Source organism: Equus przewalskii, chromosome 10 (assembly GCF_037783145.1).
Source record: "Equus przewalskii isolate Varuska chromosome 10, EquPr2, whole genome shotgun sequence".
NCBI lineage: Eukaryota > Metazoa > Chordata > Mammalia > Perissodactyla > Equidae > Equus > Equus przewalskii.
The window spans coordinates 10,898,335-10,917,394 of record NC_091840.1 but is presented as its reverse complement, the minus strand read 5'-3'; the positions used below and the strand labels follow the sequence as shown (position 1 = coordinate 10,917,394).

The following is a 19,060-nucleotide window of genomic DNA, read 5'->3' as shown; positions in this document are numbered from 1 at the left end:
CGTCTGTGCTCCTTCATGATAATTTCTTTAGGATAAATTGCTACAAGTGGAATTAATGGAACAGAGGCTGCACCAAATTCATAGACTATTGTCACATATAGCCAACTAACCTCCAGGAATAGTTCAAATTAAATACGTATATATTCTATTTGAATATTTCTTTACAATGACAGTATAATAAGGTGCATTTGTGCTCGGAGCACCATATCTCTAATAATTCATTCATTGGTTTAACAAATCTTATTAAACACTTTTTCATGCCAGGCACAATTTTTTTCAACTCTAGACTTCCAGAGAGTTCTGCAACATAGTTACATGCAGTTATTATACTGAAATCCACAGTTCTAGGGAAGCTGCTAAGTAAAAGTAAATAATATGACTGTTTTTTGTAACTATGTATAAACTGGCAGCTAGGACAAGGGAGAGGCAAAGTAAATGGAAGGAATTGAGAGCTGACCTTTGGAAGACTGTCAACTCTGATGTTTTTAGAGTTCTAGGAATGCTGATTCTCTTATTAGGACCGAAATCTCCTTGAGGATATTATATTGTTCCATTATTTACTAATTCGTTCCTTCAAAGTATAATTAGTGAATGCCTACGTGACATATATTGCTCTACCTGCTGGAGACACAGTGGTAAATAAGACAAGGAGACCTTTTTCTCATGGAGCTTATAATCTATTTCATGGGACAATCCAGCCAATAAACAAATAAATCAATCAGTAGTGGTGTTTTGAAATGAGTAAATCACGTTAATGAGACAGAAAATAATGGTGTGGGGAGGATTTTAGTTTACATACTCATCAAATGAGTCCTCTCTGAAAACGTGACATTAAAGATGAGACTTCAGGGGCTGGCCCCGTGGCTGAGTGGTTAAGTTGTGGGCTCTGCTTTGGTGGCCCAGGGTTTCACCGGTTTGGATTCTGGGCAGGGACCTAGTACCGCTCATCAGGCCATGCTGAGGCGGCATCCCACATAGCACAAACAGAAGGACCTACAACTAGAATATATAACTTTGTACTGGGGTGCTTTGGGGGGAAGAAGAAGAAGAAGAAGAAGAGGAAAGATTGGCAACAGATGTTAGCTCAGGTGCCAATCTTTAAAGAAAAAAAAAAAAAGGATGAGACTTCAGTGATGATAAGAAGCCACACAGGCAGAAAAGGAAGTGGAAAGGCCCTGGGCAGGAACATCCTTCTGTGTTAGAGCGGAGCTTAGCAAACTTTTTCCATAATGAGCCAGATAGTAAATATTTTTGGCTTCGTGGACCACATGGTCTCTGTTGCAACTACTCAAGTCTGCAGCAGTAGCCTGACAGTTAAGTAGCCATAGACAATATATAAACAATGGTCTGAATGTGTTCCAACTAAACTTTATTTACAAAAACAACCAGTTAGCCAGACTTGGCACTTAGACGATAGTTTTCTGACCCCAGTGTTACTGAGAAAGGGAGACTCAGTGATGATAGAGAGTGCACAGTGAGAAGCAGATTCGTAGGAGAAAACTTCCAGAGATGGGCAGACAGACGTGTACAATCTGTATACAATACAGATTATGCAAATTACTCTAATTGCCATGGGAAGACACTGGAGGGTTTGAAAGAGGGGAGTGATATGTTTTGATTTCATTTTTCAAAAGAGTAGATTAAAGCACAGCAAAGACAGAAAGAGATCTCTTAGGAAGCTATTGTGGTCCATAAAGACTTAAGACATGGTGGTTTTGACTACTAGGAGAAAGTGGCTGGATTTCAGATCTGCTGTGAAGGTGAACCGATAGGACCTGCTGCTAGTTTACGTGATGGGAATGAAGGAGAGTGATTAGACCATAGTCTCGCATATAGGAGATATTTTTAAAATGTAAATTAAACTGAATTTTCCCTGCTTCAAGCAATAAAAACTATCTTTGGTTAGCGCAAGCAAAAGAAAATATTATTGAAAAGATATCAGGTAGCTTATAGCATCAAAGGAGGTATGAAGAGAGAGAACCTGTTTCAAGCAGAAGCAAGAGGCAAGGCAAAATGGAAATCTTATCTCAGGGACCGCCTTCTCAGGAGCTGCAACTTGGGCCCTTCTCCGGGGAGGCTTAAATGCACCATCACAACGCTGGCCTCTTGACTCCTGGTCTTTGCCTGGAATAATGGGATTCAGCACCTTGTCACTTCCTTAAGATTCAAAGTCTTGTTCTTGCTATTCTAAATAGCCACTCCAAAGTCATGTGACCCTTCTCCAGGGGCAGGGTGATGAAACACCCAAGTGAGAGGTGGCTTCTGTCACCTCCTCTTGCATCATCCTAATCCCAGCCACCATCATCTCTCACCTGACCATCTCTCACCTTCCTGGTTTACCTGCCCACATCTGCCTTTAAATTTCTCCAACCAATTTTTCACTGGACAGCCAGAGTAATCTTTTTAACACGGAAAATGTATCACGCTGTGCCCTTGGTTAATATACTCCAATCACTTTCACTGTTCTTGGGAAAAGACCCAAATCTTTGATTCTCCCTCCTTGGCCACTGATACTCTCTGTCCCTATCTCTCTTTCCAGCTTCAATTCCCCCCCCTACTCTCACCCTTTGCTTTGAATTTAGTTCTATGGAAAGCATGCCCTATGCGTCTTTGAGTCTCAGAGCCTTTGTAAATGCTGTACTTCTACTTGGGAAACTCTTTTTCTCTTTCTTCTAATTTAGTTAACTTGTATTCGTCTTTCAGATTGCAGCTCAGACATCCATCTCTCCTAGACTAGATAAGGACCTAGTATTATAAGCTATTTCAAGAAGGAGGGGAGAGAAATTAATTCAAATGAAAGGTTAAAGGAGGACTATAGATAAGCACAGTTTCCAAGGTGCTAGGCATTGTGCTCTTTTAGATTACATCATTTAATCCTTACAAAAACATTTTGAGATAAGTCAACTATTGGCCCTGTTTTAAATAAATACAAGGAAACTTAAAGATATTTGTAAGATGCTGATATCATACAGCTAAGGTGTGGTGGAACCATAGTTAGAATCCAAGTCTTTGATCTAAACATACCTACCCTTGAACTGCGCTACCATAGGTAGCAGGAGAAGGGATATTTACATTTCAAGTTAGAACAATCACTCTGGATGAAAGTGGCAGATGAGTTAGAAGGCTGTTATGTAAATCAGGTAAAACCAGGTTTTTATCTGATCAGGAAAACCTGAATTCAGTGATAAAATGCAGATACGTTCCTGTAATGATAGGTTCTTGTGAGAACCAGGCCTTCAAATTCTCTTAGAACAAAAGAAGCAGCAGCCATACTACACCTGTAAATAGTGAGAGTCTTAACAACTAGACAATGACTGTGCCACAAACAAACAAAATAGGACAGAGAGCAGGCCTGAGCTGAGAACATTTTTACCTAAGGCGAGAGCCAGGAGAGGTGCAGAGCATGCTATCAGCTTGAATGTGGGGTCCTGGACCAAACTTTCTCTGATTACCCCTGTTAAGCGACACCCTCCCTCCTTGCTCCGACCGTTGTTCTCCAATTCATAATTCATTTTACTTTCTCCTTGGTACTTACCAGCATCGGCGGTGACCTCAGTTTATTGTTTTCATGTTTATTGATGCCCAGCTCTCAAATGCAAATTCCACAATGGTGGGACTCTGTTCACTCATTCTTAAAAATAGGTGGGTCTGGCACACAGTAGGAGCTCAATTTAAAAACTGAATAAAAAACAAAATAAGAATGGAAATTATTAGTAACAAATTATCCATTGGAGAATTTTAGAGGCCACTGGGGAAATACTTTCCTTACACATCAAGGAGAAATTGAACTGTGATCGTAAGACGTAAAATCTCATTATATTCAACTTCTTCAGCAACGCAGATGCAGCTCAAGGTAAACTCTAGGCAACTTGGGCTGGCATCCAACCAAGACAGGGATGGGTAGACTGATATTCAAGATAAGAACAAGAGAAGCCTTTAGAACCATATTAGTAAAACATGTACATACCATTTAAGACAAAGAATAACCATGATAATCACCTTGTGAATTTCTTGAACCTGTTAAATTTGCCAAGCTTGTCAGTCTTGTTTCCTTTAGGTTGGTTGCTCAGAGTAAATAGCAATACAATTCTTAAACAGAGTTGGAGTATGTGTATGTGTGTATATATGAATGTGTGTACGTGTGTGTGTGTGTTAAGAACAAGAAATAAGGCATCTCCCATTTGGTAACAGTTGTGAAAAAGAATGGAAAATGACCTGGTTCCTGGGGTTTGGGGGAAATAGTAGAAGGACAGAGAAGTGGCCAAGGTGGCTTAGTGGTAGGAAACAGTGGTGACATCCCTGAACTTAAATAGAAATATCTATTGGGAACCACATATTGTCTGCCCTGCTGTCATGCAAGTCTCTTTTTTAACGTCAGCTCTTCAGAGACACCTTGTTTGATGAGTATATAAACTGAAACCTTGGTCTACACCATTATTTTCTGTCTCATTAACATAATTTATTCATTTCTTTGAGAAGGTTAAAGCAGATGTTTCTATATTTTACAGATGGGGAAACTGAGTCCTCATGGGATTCAGATTTAAGCAGTGATTATTGAATAAATACTGTGAGCCCAGCACAGTGAGAGATGGATTCCTATTCATCATCTCATTCCAACATCACAGCAATTTGGTGACATAGGTATCATCCCCATATCACAGAAGAAGACACTGAGGTTCAGAGAAATGTTGCTTTTACAAGCCAATCAGGGTGTTGAGGACAGAGCTGGAACTGGAGTCTGCCTCCCAGTGCATGCTTTCTCTATAATACCAAAAAAAAAAAAAAAATTTATTTCAGACTATTCTTTATTAGGTAATTTGATTTTTAAGCCAGAAAATTTGGTATTATAATTCATATTATTTTGGTACTATCTGGACATCTAGAAAATGGAGAAACATGATCTCATACTTCACACTTCTTTTGCTTCTATATAAAATACAGCATCATTTTGGGTGAGGCAGAATTTACGATGAGGTTGTAGATATTACTCAAAGAAAAAGTGGGCGAGAAAGAGGATTTCCAGATGAAGTTACTAGCAATGTTATAATGCTGGATTTCTGCTTCTCCTTCCCAGCACCAACTTTCAGTTTAGTCATTTGCTCATAACATATTATAACCTCTTTCCATCATAAACTGGCACAAAACTTTCTTAAATTGACTCAGAAGGAGAAACTGTAAGGTTAAATCAGGAAAGAAGTAAAACCCATGGTCTCTGAGAAGTTGGACCAGGGTTGGAGGGTAGGGTTGGGAGGCAGAATAGAAGAGAGAAGGAACAAAAGCTGTAGGTCAACGCAAGGCCTGCTCTGGAAATGACAGCAGCTGAGAAGGAAACGTGAGAATGCTGTGGATTTGTCAACAAAGGAGGAACTGTTTGAAATTAGGAGACAGGGAGTGTTTGGAGAAGTACAGACAATATCCGGCAGGCACTGGGCGAAGCAGTTGTTCAATGGCTGAATGAAGAGCTCTGCTTAAGTGTGTCTAAATGTCTCATGAGGATTCCAGGCAAGATAAGGCTCAGGCATAATTCCAGGGCAAGAAGTTGTGGGACAGGTTTTGAGCAAAATAGCCTACCTTGTTTGGGTTCTGTCCTAATTCATTAACACCACTCTTTCCTTCCTCCTCAGAAAGCAGAGGCCCCCAACAAGTGCCATCTGAAGACACTTTGTCTCCCTGACCTTCCTGCCGCCCCTCCCCCTCCCTCTTCCTACACCACAGACCTCCACCCAAGCCAATCTTTACAGGCAATGACCTGCATGCAGAATTGAGGCCATCTTTTCTACTCTTTATCCCATCAACTCTCATGTTTCCACTAAAATTTTTCTCATCTAATAGTTGCCAGGAAAGTAACTTGATCACTGACGACTTCATGTAAGCAATTTGCATGTTAAAGAAGGTTCTTGTTAATCTCAACGGCCAAGAGCATTAATAAGAGAATTTTACCAAAGATATTTTGACCATTTTTCATGATGCAGCTCAAATTATACAAAGACAATTACTATTACTATTAATTTATCTATATTAAGGAGGTGCTAGAGACAAGATTGAATTTTATTATCAAAGTGATACAGGATTGTAAAGTCACAACCATTGTATTGTACCCTCAACATGCTAAGGAACAGCTTAAATTTGAAGAACTATCTACAAGAGTAATCTGCTTGGTAAATAGCTGAATTTGAGAGGATACGGTAAAATGGCAGAGGAATTGTTTCAAAATTTTCGAGTCTGACTGAGGCACTTGAGCAAATCAAGAAATGGCAACAGATATGCAGGATGCTCATTTGTTTTGTTGAAAATGACAACTACTAAGTCGGTAAAGCTTTCTCCCCGAATTCATGCAAAGATCTAGAAAACTGAGGACTGAAAACAGATCTCACTAGTTAAAGTTGATTAAGAAACACTTTTTTATGTCTGAACTTCATGCAGTCAGCAAGGTTTAAGAGAAGTCACTGTCAGTATTGGGTCTGCTGAGCAATTTTTTCTTTCTCAGTTGTCTCTGTGGGATGAAGTAAATCGGGGCGTCTCGTGGTGTTTTCCTAAGCGTTTTTGCAAATTGTAATAAACTTCAATGGCATTCTCAGGAAACCATCCACCTCCTCACCGTGCATTGCTCCTTACCGTAGCCACGTCTATAAAAGAGCTCCCTGTCATGGCAAAGAAAGTGCAGGTCTTTTCCTGCCTTTGTCATGAATCACCCGGCAAAAGACTTTGAAAGTGGTGCAGGAGGGGGACCTTACCTGATTTAGTATTTACTTTTGAACTTTATACTCCACAATTTTGTAATTACAGTGATCAAATTTCCATTTTTAGTAAAGAAAAGGAATTTTGCAACCAAGGAAGTAGCCACCATAAGTTTCTAGAGAGCTAGGAGGTCAGCAGGCAAAAAGAAAAACAGAAGTAGGAACACGGCGAATTCTTTTTCATGATGGAATAGACGGTGACAAGATGATTAGAAAAGCATTAAGGCATTTGTAAAGCTGGGTCTTAATCCTGAGAAATACGATTGTTAAATATAGACTATCCAATCAATCAACAAGTTTTATCCTCTATTATTTAATGGCAAACAATTGGCAAAGTGCTCAAATTAACACAATATAAGAAACAAGAGATTAATAACTATTTATTTTGTCTAGCTATTTTGATTAAAGGGCTTCCATAAACTTCTTGGCTCAGAAATGGATAAGACAATAAAATTAGTTTGGTCATAATCTATCATTTAACTTAAAGACAAACGTCTTTTAGAAAATTGCATCATTTTCTTGGTCGGAGAATTAAAGAATAAACAAAGTATATGGACCTAAACAGAATCTGAAAGCTTTTCTTTAAATAAGTTGAAATGAATGATCACAATAATGAACCGCAGCAGAGGACATGGTGGGTTTGGGGCAAAAATTCTCACAGCTGTAACTTGTATCCCTGAAATTGTTACACTATTCACAGATAAATTTTCCACATCCTCAAATTTGCTCACTTGTAGCTTGTATTAATTGAAAATTCATTCCCCAATTAGCGTACTGTTGAAGGTGTTTTAAAAATGTCTTGTTTATAACAGTTGTTGGCACCACTGGAGTTCAAAATGATGCCAACCAAATGCCATTTCAAATAGAAACCTTTCTTTCTTCTTTTGGCAGCAGAAAAGAGCAGAGTCACACAGTAGCTCTTGATTTATGAACTGTGCTTTCTTATTCTCAGACTCCCACGATGTGTACTGTTCCCTTTAAGGAACTGGGTTGGAAGCATTTAACAAGAAAATAATCCCATCTCCAAATCTGCTTTTTAATTTGAAATCATGTGGGCTGTTGACCATAAGTGGTTCCATTCTCATGGCTCGAAGGCTCAGGTGAGAGAATGGAGACTGAGAACTCTTGAGCGGCTTCTCCTGTTTGTAAAGTGTCTGATGACACATCAGACAGGAACCTACAATGAAAGATATATGTTGTGGACAAAATTTATGAACATACTTTACCTTCAACATTCCAGTAAGCATTTTGTCAGCCACGGTCATATCCTGAAATTATACAATTGTCCACCCAAAACACGGTTGAAGTACTGACAAAGGACAGGATGTAACTACTCAAAGCAGATCTGAAGGACGGGTAGGTGAAGTGGCTGGGGATGGGTGGATGGATAGAGAGAAGCTCAAACAAGCCTTACAGGATCTTTTGGCTGTTAAGCAGAGTCCATCCTCACAGTGGTCCACCAAACAAAGTGTTTATTGTAAAGTAGGCCGGATCCCTGGAGAAGAAGAAAAATGATTCCTTTTGACTGGAGGGAAATTAACTCTTTCTGCCCTTTTGCAGCAGGGAAGGTGCTGGATAAGTATTTAGTGATTAATTTCCCTCGTTGGTTTCAAGGGGAGTCTCAGTGTCAGGAGTATTTACCCTACTGCATTTTCTATGCCGCAGAGTGTCAGGATCCTCTAGTCTCAGGTCTCCCTTCCCCCTTACACACTCTTTCCCCACTAGCACAGGTAGACTACATGGAAAACATATCTTAATACTTGCTAAACCATTAAAACTGGGCTGCAGTGACTTCTTTTTTCGCGTAGAAGTAACTAAAGGCTATTTAGCAATGCATTTTTAAAATTTCCTTTCAGACTTGAGCTGGGAAATCCATTGGCCTATACCACAGATGCTGAAAGTGATAAGAACTGTATGTTCTGCTTTGATCTTTTAAACACTGAATTTGGAAGGAAAAAAATGATTTTGCCTAGGGATGGCTGTGAAAGCATCAGGAATACACTGAAGAACTAGAGAGAAAGGTCCAATTGTATTATGCTCCCTTTAAGAGGGAAACAAGATTAGCAACGTTGGCAAATTTTCAGCTTCCATTAACAGAGATGGAGAAGAGTGAACAGTATCAAAAAAAAGAAAAGAAAAGATGGATGTTTTGAGACAAAGGCAGAAGCAATTTTATACCTTATTGAAAGCTTACCTGGGAGTGGTTTTAACTCCTCTGGGTTTAAGAAAGATTTTTTTTTTCTCTCGAGACTAAAGGTGGAGCTAAAATAAAGGAGTTGAATCTGAAATAGCGTCCCTGTCAGTTCTGTGCTAGCCTGGGAAACACACAAGGAAGAACAATCTCCTGTGGAAGAGAGAGGACGGCGGAAGGTGAGGACTACCTATTACGGCAACCAGAATGTAAGTTACATTTTAACATGAAGGTCGAAACTGTTAATTGCCTTCTTCTAAGGAAAACCATCTGACTTAAACAGAAAGCTTCTAAGACTGCTGGACGAATATCTGAATTATACTTTGTCTTTTTATATGGTAGATTATTTTGTTCTCTAAATGCCCTCATGCCAGAAGAGTCTACAAAAATAAGACAAAATTTTTTTATCTCAGGTCAGAAAAGGTACCGAGGCTTCATCTGGGATAATCATAGTGTTTACTCAAGCCTTATGCATATATAAAAATATCATTTTCTCTAATTGCATATTTTGTTCCTATAATGACTGAGTGGAATTCTAAACTGAAATAATTTAGAGTAATCAATACTGAATGTCTATCGTTCAAACGAAGTCTTAGCTATTTCAGATGGCATAAAATTGCTTCAAGTTTCGCAAGTTGCTATAAAGTTGGAAATTAAAAGCTAAAGCTAAAGTGTGTTTAATTTTCTTTTTTTTTTTTTTTTTTTTCAGGTCTTAACTGAAAACCTAAACCAACAAACACCAACACACCTAGAACTATTACTACTACGAAACTCAGCTGGATGCCCCAAGGGTACAGGAAAGAATGAGCTATTACGGCAGCAGCTATCCGATTGTAAATGTGGACCCCAAATACCCAGGCTACCCCCCAGAGCATGTTATAGCTGAGAAGAGAAGAGCGAGAAGACGCCTGCTCCACAAAGATGGCAGTTGCAACGTGTACTTCAAGCACATTTTTGGAGAATGGGGAAGCTATGTGGTCGACATTTTCACCACTCTTGTAGACACCAAGTGGCGCCATATGTTTGTGATATTTTCTTTATCTTATATTCTCTCCTGGTTGATATTTGGCTCTATCTTTTGGTTAATAGCCTTTCATCATGGAGATCTGTTAAATGATCCGGACATTACACCCTGTGTTGACAACGTCCATTCTTTTACAGGCGCGTTTTTATTCTCCCTTGAGACCCAAACTACCATAGGTTATGGTTACCGCTGTGTCACTGAAGAATGCTCTGTGGCAGTGCTCATGGTGATTCTTCAGTCCATTTTAAGCAGCATCATAAATACCTTCATTATTGGAGCTGCCTTGGCCAAAATGGCAACCGCTCGAAAGAGAGCACAAACCATTCGGTTCAGCTATTTTGCACTCATTGGCATGAGAGATGGGAAGCTTTGCCTCATGTGGCGCATTGGTGATTTCCGACCAAACCATGTGGTAGAAGGCACAGTTAGAGCCCAACTTCTCCGCTACACAGAAGACAGCGAAGGGCGGATGACAATGGCATTTAAAGACCTAAAGTTAGTCAATGACCAGATCATCCTTGTCACACCAGTAACTATTGTCCATGAAATTGACCAAGAGAGCCCTCTGTATGCCCTTGACCGAAAAGCAGTGGCCAAAGATAACTTTGAGATTTTGGTGACATTTATCTATACTGGTGATTCCACTGGGACATCCCACCAATCCAGAAGTTCCTATGTTCCCCGAGAAATTCTCTGGGGGCATAGGTTTAATGATGTCTTGGAAGTTAAGAGAAAGTATTACAAAGTGAACTGTTTGCAGTTTGAGGGAAGTGTTGAAGTCTATGCTCCCTTTTGCAGTGCCAAACAATTGGACTGGAAAGACCAGCAGCTCCACAACATGGAGAAAGCCCCACCAGTCCGAAGCTCCAGCACATCAGATACCAAGGTCAGAAGAAGGTCATTTAGTGCAGTTGCCATTGTCAGCAGCTGTGAAAACCCAGAGGAGACCACCACCTCTGCCACAGATGAGTGTAAAGAAGCACCTTATCAGAAAGCTCTCCTGACTTTAAATAGAATCTCTGTAGAATCCCAAATGTAGTCCTAAATTATAATTACAAGGGCTTCCACTCAATCGTTAAACTCTCTAGCCAATCACCTTAAGGCAAGTAGTTATAATCAGGGTTTCTCAAGAATGTTATATAGTATGTTTGATAGTGATGGGGGGGTAAGAGCAGGTTAAAATCGATAAAAGATAATCTAAAAATTACATAGTTTCCAATCATTTGAACTTTTTTTTTGGCTAGCAGATTTTGTATTACAAAAGCTATTAAGAACCTAATTGATTTTAAATTTCATCTCTTTTATTGTCCCATATACTTGTATCTTCAATTGGAGGTGTAATATTCAGTAATGGGGATCAAAGGTAGGGTATTGGAATAAATAAAAATAGGAAGATAGGCAGGCAGCATGAATAACAAATTTTTAAGTGTGTCAAAATTGATGGTATAATGAGTGATTTCCTATAAAAGTGTCATGTCATCTAACTGAGATATGCAAGATATGCATTCAGTAGATGGTAATGTTGAGATATTTAAGCTGGTTCGATGTTTGTCGCTCATAGTGTCTTGGTATCAGCAGGCAGAGGTAGTGGCTGTAAGAAATAGGCAATGCCCCCAATTCAGACAGTTCTTCCACTGCCACTTGCCTGGATAATGATCAATGAGTGCTAGAAACTATTTTTCCTCTAACCCTTTAGGCAGAAGAAAAGTTGACACTATTATTCGGAGCAGTATTTCTCTCTTAAATGCCCTGGTTGACTCCAACAAATGGCTTTACATGCAAGAGCAGAAATAAGGCGACTAGAACCTTTCTAGGTTCTCTGACAAGGGGGCTTCCTATGCCCACCTCCCATCTTCTCCAAGGACAACAGGAAGGAACAGGATCATAGAGATGGGGTGAGGGAATAGGTGGAAGTATAAACATTCTCAGCTATTTAGGAAAAAACCTGTGCATGTGTCTGAATGACTGAAGCTTGGGCTGGGACCTTTATTTGGAAGGGAGGTGGGCAAGGGGAAAGGTATTTATTTGCGCCCAGAAGCAGTTGTGTATGATTCCTGTCTTGGTCATTTTATAAGACATAAATGACTTGAATTGTGGATTTTAAGAAACTCATCCATTGAACTTGGAACAATCATTTAAACTGAAGATTTTGTGAAATCTAATTAAGGTGATTTAAATGCACAATATTAAGTGGATATGCTGAGCACCAGAGAATTGCTTAAATTTTAGGATATGAGATAAATTTGTATACTCTATTTCCATGTTAAAAGATGTTAATCATGATTATTTGAACTGCAAATCCAATCACTTATGAGTGAAGAGTCAGTCACTTTAAGCATTATAAATTGAAGAGTTATTAGCTACATTCAGAATTATCTGTTTTGTTTTGTTTTACATTATTGCTAAGCTGGCAATATGTATATGCCACAGCTTTTTATTTGTTTACTTTATTTAAATATATATATATGTGCACATATAGTTTTTGTTTTTTCTGGAAAATCTCTCTCCCTTTCTCCCTTTTCATTTACGTTAAAGCACACAAGCAAATTGAATCACATAGTCCACAATTACCGATAAAAGTAAAATATGGAGGTATATAAAGTTTTTCTTCTTTTTACTTCTTCCTTCCTTCCTCCTTTCCTTCCTTTCTTTTGCCTATGAGCAGTAAAGTTCCTTTTTAAATGCACATGTACAAATCTTTTATTCTTATTATTTTATGGACAAGAGATTTGTTCAGGTCACAAGTTGTAAAACTGTCCTGAAGCTTACTATCGGAGATCTAAATAGTGCATATTTTTTTTCTGTCTTGCTTCACGAAAGCAGAACTCATTTTTTAAATTGCACCTGCCCTATAGATTTGGATTTTGTAGCAGCAATTACTCAGCTAAATTAGAGACCAACAATCCACTACGTAGAAACAACTACCACCACAATAAACAAAAATGTCTTTATTTTTTCCTTTTGTTAGCTTGTTTCGCATCCACCTAGTCTCATTGCACTTTGCTTTACTTCCTGGACTCTGCCTGTCCGTGATCTTGCTTTGTCAGTTCAGAATAGAGACATCAATGCCCAGTAAGTACATTCTGTTGTACCATGTGATTCCATCATCAAATTCTCTTGCCCAGAATAGAATGTAAAATTGACATTCCCATGTAATATTTATAATTTTCTGTTTAGATTTATAACATACCTTGACACGCCAATGAGTTACTTGATAATAAAGATCTTAAAATAGTGCAAAAAGTGTGTGCATATGCCTATATTCCAGGTAGCATAAATTCTATTTGCAGATATGGTCAGCTGTAGGTACGGTGCACCAAAAATAAGATTGCCGCCTCATAGAATTAGAACATAGGCAGAATTACAAACCATTTTTATGGGTTTTTAACAGCTTGTAGAACAGCTATATCTGAATTAATAACTAAGTGCTTCTGTGAGCATTGCAAGAAGGCTCTGTGCAAAATGACATTTCTAGTTTCAAATGTTCTGTTACTGATGAGAAGTAAGTTAAATCTTGTTTCTTGTGGCATCTATTTTCTCCCTAAAGATGGAATTATTCAGTGGACTTAATTAGATGGAAAACAGATTGAGGCATCAAGGCACTGCTCTATGGTGTGAAAAAGCCTGTGAACCGGGCCCTCGAGGAGTGAGGGAGAGAGAAGGGAATGCTGTTTTCATGGACCACCAGTTCATCAAGTGCTAATGGGTGTGTTATACAGATACACTTTCTTCCCACAACAAAACAGCAAGGTAGAGATTTTTAATTACCATGTCATCAAATATCTCATTCTTTGCTTCTTCCTGACTAAAGAATTCCCATTTGGGACAACAATTTGCCCAGGTTAAAAGAGAAAAAGAAAATTACGGCGATGCTTCTCAGTCTCCCTACCAGCTAGGCAGAGGGGGGGCGCTTAAGTGGCGTGGTTCTGGCCTATGAGATGGCAGCAGAACTCTCTGGATGTGAGCTTTAAGAAAGCTCTTCTGGGACCAGCCCAGTTCCACAGCGGTTAAGTGCTCATGTTCCGCTTAGGCGGCCCAGGGTTTGCCAGCTCAGATGCCAGATGCAGACATGGCACCACTTGGCAAGCCATGCTATGGTGGGCGTCCCACATATAAAGTAGAGGAAGATGGGCATGGATGTTAGCTCAGGGCCAGTCTTCCTCAGCAAAAAGAGGAGGATTGGCAGCAGATGTTAGCTCAGGGCTAATCTTCCTCAAAAAAAAAAAAAAAAAAACAAACCCAGAAAGAAAGCAAGGGAAAAAAAAAGAAAGTTCTTCTCTTGGGGCTGCCTTAGCTATCATATATCCGTTTACTCCCTGTCTTCATTCTTCTCCTTACCCAGACCTTAAACTTGGTAGTTGAAGTTCCTACAGCCATCTTGTGAGAATGAGAATCAAGGACACCCCTTCCAAGGAAAACTAGAAAAGTAGGAAAGAGTGCAAGTCTTAATTGCATGTCTCCAGACTTCTTCTGCATGAGTGAAAATAAATTATGATTTCCGACTGACATAGTGAGCAATCTATCTAGAGGGCATTATCCAGGAGAAAAAGGCTGGTCAGGAAAAAGTGAGGACAAGGTGGGTCCTACTTGTACTTGTACACGACATTTGATGGAGTTGGTCTCTGTGGAAACTGGGGAGTTGAGGAAATGCCGCTATTATTGTAAAACAAACACAAAAGAATTACTTTTGGCCTGGAAATCCCTCTGAGACACTGATAGCTGTGTGACCTTGATAAGAGGATTGACTAGGCGTGCTGTCAGGCTGCCCTTTATTTTCTTCCTTCCCTCACGCAGAATTACATTCTATATTTTAATGGGACTTTGACTAAGCCTAGTGACCTGAAATCCATGGAGACTCAGGCAAGCCAGCACCGTACAGCTTGGGCAAAAATGCAAAACTCTGCTAATACAGACAGCCCCAACTTAGGATGGTTCAACTTTATCATGGTACGAAAGCAATGCATTCAGTAGAAACCAAACTTGGAATTTTGAATTTTGATCTTTTCCTGGGCTGGCGATATGCTGTATGACCCTCTCTCTGGCGCTGGGCAGTGGCAGCCTCAGCTTCCAGTCACCACGTGATTACGAGGGTAAACACTTATATGCTTACAACCACTCTGTACCCCTCCAACAGTTCTATTTTTCACTTTCAGTACAGCATTTGATAAATTACACGAGATAGTCACCACTTTATTATAAAACAGGCTTTATTATAAAACAGGCTTTGTGTTAGATGATTTTGCCCAACTGTAGGCTCATCTAAGTGTTCTGAGCACGTTTAAGGTCAGCTAGGCTAAGCTAGGATGTTCACTTGGTTAGGTGTGTTAAGTGCATTTTCAACTTAAATTATTTTCAATTTCTGAGGGTTTATCTGGGTGTAATCTCATCGTAAATCGAGGAAGATCTGCCCTGTACTGTGTTTCAGACCCCAGGGAGAACAAACTGCATCAATTTATTCAAGTGGACTCTAACAGTACACCAAGAAACCTAGATCCTTACTTTAAATATTTGCATTTTATTACTTCTGAGTTGGCCAGGATATGTGCAAAGTGGGTTCTACAGACCACTTCCATTTCAATGACTGGGCTCCAAATTCTACTCAGTTTAGAATATTCTATTCATTCTACTCATTACAAGCATTGATTCTTCTGTTCTGAATGTCCTGCAAGGCCCTGTGTTTTTTTAAGGTGAGCTTCACCTTTGGACTTCTAGAAACCACCCCTACACACCCTTGGTACTCTCTAAATCACAGGGCTCTGCCTCAGTTCTAAATTTGGTGTGACCTGTCTCTCTCACTTCTGTCTTTAAAGGAGCATTGTGACCCACACTCTGGAAAGAATAGCTTTGGACACTAGCGTGCAAGTAGGGATAACACAACAGACCAATTAAGGACAGGGAGGCACTTGACAAATTCTCTGCAAAGATTCTTCTAGATATGAGGTCTTTGAAAATGGAAGCTAGTAACTGAGACTCAGTTCAGATCCATCGGTGGTCAGAGAGAAAGCAAGGCCTCCTCACAGGGGCATTTTCCTGAAGAGGTGAAATCATAATGTTGCCGGGAAATCATCACCGGTCTGCATAGCCTTTGAGCTTTTCTTCAGTAAGAAAAACCTTACGTCCAAGTGAATTTGCAATTTCTTCTTTCACTGTTCTTAGTTTACTAAAGCAACTTAACACGAACCTTTTAGACTGTGTGGTTGGGTCATGAGATTTGGCTGGGGGCAAGCAGCATCTTGCCTCATCATGTCATCCCATGCTCCTTTCCTCGGGAATATCCATGCCTGTGGTTTGAGATCTCTTGTGCAGAGTTTGGAGACTTAAGTCTTCAGGGCTAAATATTTCAAAGCTGAATAGACTCTTAGTTGCTGAGTACCTAGCAGGAAAAATTTTACAATAAAATAAATGAACTATTGCCTTTTGCCATTGGTCTCGTTGATTTATTCTGTTTTATAAATACTGCAAAGTAAAAGAATCCTGGATCTTGAGTCTATCTGTCATCCCACAAAAAAGCAGCTGGACTCAGAGTGAGCACCTTCTGAATAAAGCAGGCAACCTGAGCTGGGTAATCACTGAACTCGGGCTCTCGATGGAAACTTTGGAGCCGCCACGGGCTGCAGAGAAACAGGTTACTCATTTGAAGTTTTCAGCAAGCCCAGTGGATGAAAACCCAAACAGATAGATTAAGTCTTGCTAAATTACATAGCCAAAGAATGCTTTTTCTCCATGCTATCACTTACCACAGGGGCCTATAAAACATCCTTAATCACTAGCTAAGTAACTTGAACTTGAGAAAGAAAGAGTCCCAAGAGGTTTAGTCCCTGTGAAAAGTTCTTTACAGAAAGTTATCAGAAACCTTCAAATTTCCACATAAAATACTTCAGTCACATGTGCTACAAACTGTGGTTAAAGGCTCTTTATTTGAATTAGAAGCACATGTTAGAAATCAATTATGTATTGTGCTGCCTGTTGATTCTATCTGATATCAGTTTGCCTGGGGAAGGGAGGCTAGCCACCGGGACCAGGGTAAAGACAGAATAGCCTCGGCCAGCTGCCAATTCCAGAACCAAAGGTTTTTAGGACATTGACTCATTTAATCAGGACCTTGACTCATTTAATCAGATTCCATTTTACATATGAGAGAACCTCCAACTTGGAGAAGTTGTCTGCCCAAAGAGACACAGCCATGGAGGGACAGCAGAGGAAGAAAGCCCAACTACCAACGGCCAGGGCCCTTTTGAATCACCAAAGGCAGTAAGCAGTCCTTATTGCTGCCCGAGCTGGAGATATTTTTATTCTGTAATCATTAAAAGGGGAAAGTGATCCTTTCAAGACCCTTTGTTAAATAGAAGCCTGTTATTTTCTAGAAGTGCTTCTGAACTGAACTGTTAATTGGTTATGAATTATTTAAAGAGGTTGGAGTGTGGGGAAGGAAAAAGAAATGTGAGAAACAGCTGGTAAGAGCAATGATGAATGAGGATAATCTCCTTCAAAATGTAAACAAAAATGATTGAATTTTTTAAAAAAGTTTCTCCCCTTTTCAGGGCAATGCTAATGCACAGAGGGCCACGCCAAGCCTGTCACCTTGGAAGCAGGAACATCCAGTCCTCTGGCAGGGCCAGCCTTAGGGAATAAGCAAACACATTGAGTAGTGAGGTTTTTCTTCTGGTAATGGACCGTTAAATTTTTTGAGGAAGGACCTACAGGGAAGGAGCCCCACCTGAGAGTCATGTAGCCATGGGCTGACAACAGGTGTTTATCTTATTTATTGTGCAGCCTAGAGCAACTTCGTTGGCATTTCCAATTCCTAGTTCTCTTATCTATTGTTTTTCTTTCAGTTTTAAGCTGTGATTAAGAGTACAGTCTTAAGGATCGAACTGCCTGGCTTTGGATCCTGTTTCTACTATTTGCTTCCTGTGTGACTTTGGGCAATTTAGTTAATCTCTCTGTGCCCCAGTTTTCTCAACTGTGAAGTGAGGAAAATAATAGTGTTCACCTCACAGTTGTTGTAAGGATTAAATGAGATAATATTTTTAAACTGCTTAGAACAGTACTTGGCATATAATGAGTGCTAATAAATCACCAGCTATTATCACGGCCAGCAGTAAACTCTTCATCTCTTTTCATCAATTAATTTCATCAATTAATTTACATTCCTTAACTTTCAACATTGACTAAGCCAAAAAAGAAAGAAAAAGAAAAAATAATTAAAAGCAGCGATTATTTGGTAGAAGGAATATAAATTATTCCCAACCAAATGTAAATGATTTGTGTACTGTCTTACCAAAACCACTTTGGATTATGTAAACACAATTTCCTCTCCGTTGTGTGAGGCATCAGGATTCAGTAAAATGGTGCTTTGAGAACAAAAATATTGTTCTACTCAGATACACAGAAGGTTTAGTGAATAGTACCAAACCAAGGAAAAGTCAGACTCCATATCATACAGGATACTCCCCGCTGTGAAAACTACCTACTGGGCATCACATTTAAGCTGTTTCAAAAAGCATTTAAGTACTTTATATCACAATACTTTGCATAATATTCAAATTTCTCAACACGTTCCAGCAAATTAAAGGGGTCCTGGGAGGAACAGGCTCATGGCCCAAAAATGACCCAATACCACCCAAACAAGCTGCTGCTGATTGAACCTGGAACAACTTGCTGGCCTGTGGTGTGCTGCTGGGCCCCGAGGACCTGCAAACCACCCAGAAGACTCAGAGCCACACTGCAAGTGCCAGAAAAGAAGTGTGTTGTTGACCTTGTCTGGGATGGAGGAATAAAAATTCTTCTTTTTCTCTGATGTATGACATATGATGGTAGGAGGATCACGGACCTAGTCAGACAGAAGTGGGTTCAAATTCCACGTGTCCCCTTGCAAGCTGTGTGAACTTGGGCAATTTCCTAATTGTCCCTGAGCCTCAGTTTCTTCATGAATATAAATGGAAATAATAGTGTTTACCTTGTGGGCTAATTGCGAAGAGTACATCAGGATACTCACACACACACGCATGTATACACACACATATACACATAACTATCTGGCATATAGGAGTTGCTCAATAAACTAATATTTCCTGTTTTCCTTCATATATATCAGTAATAGTAGCA

The 19,060-nt window shown here is 39.6% G+C and overlaps 2 protein-coding genes across 15 annotated transcripts in view; one reads left to right on the top strand and one right to left on the bottom strand.

Moving 5' to 3' along the window:
* KCNJ16 (potassium inwardly rectifying channel subfamily J member 16) overlaps nt 1–16,371 on the top strand; it is a 51,855-nt gene extending 35,484 nt beyond the window's left edge. For 6 of the 14 annotated variants that reach the window (XM_008522322.2, XM_070560124.1, XM_070560125.1 and 3 more), the window contains 2 exons: nt 8,987–9,137; nt 9,638–16,371. In XM_008522322.2, coding sequence (XP_008520544.1) covers nt 9,732–10,991 — 1,260 coding nt within the window. In that variant the 5' untranslated portion in view covers nt 8,987–9,137; nt 9,638–9,731 and the 3' untranslated portion in view covers nt 10,992–16,371. The remainder of the gene's footprint in view (nt 1–8,986; nt 9,138–9,637) is intronic. The other 8 variants (XM_070560131.1, XM_070560128.1, XM_070560129.1 and 5 more) reach the window with 5 other exon arrangements.
* LOC103552375 (uncharacterized) overlaps nt 1–19,060 on the bottom strand; it is a 55,450-nt gene that overhangs the window by 13,656 nt on the left and 22,734 nt on the right. The window contains exon 5 of the mRNA XM_070561223.1: nt 3,536–3,678. The gene's annotated coding sequence lies outside the window, so the exon portion shown is untranslated. The remainder of the gene's footprint in view (nt 1–3,535; nt 3,679–19,060) is intronic.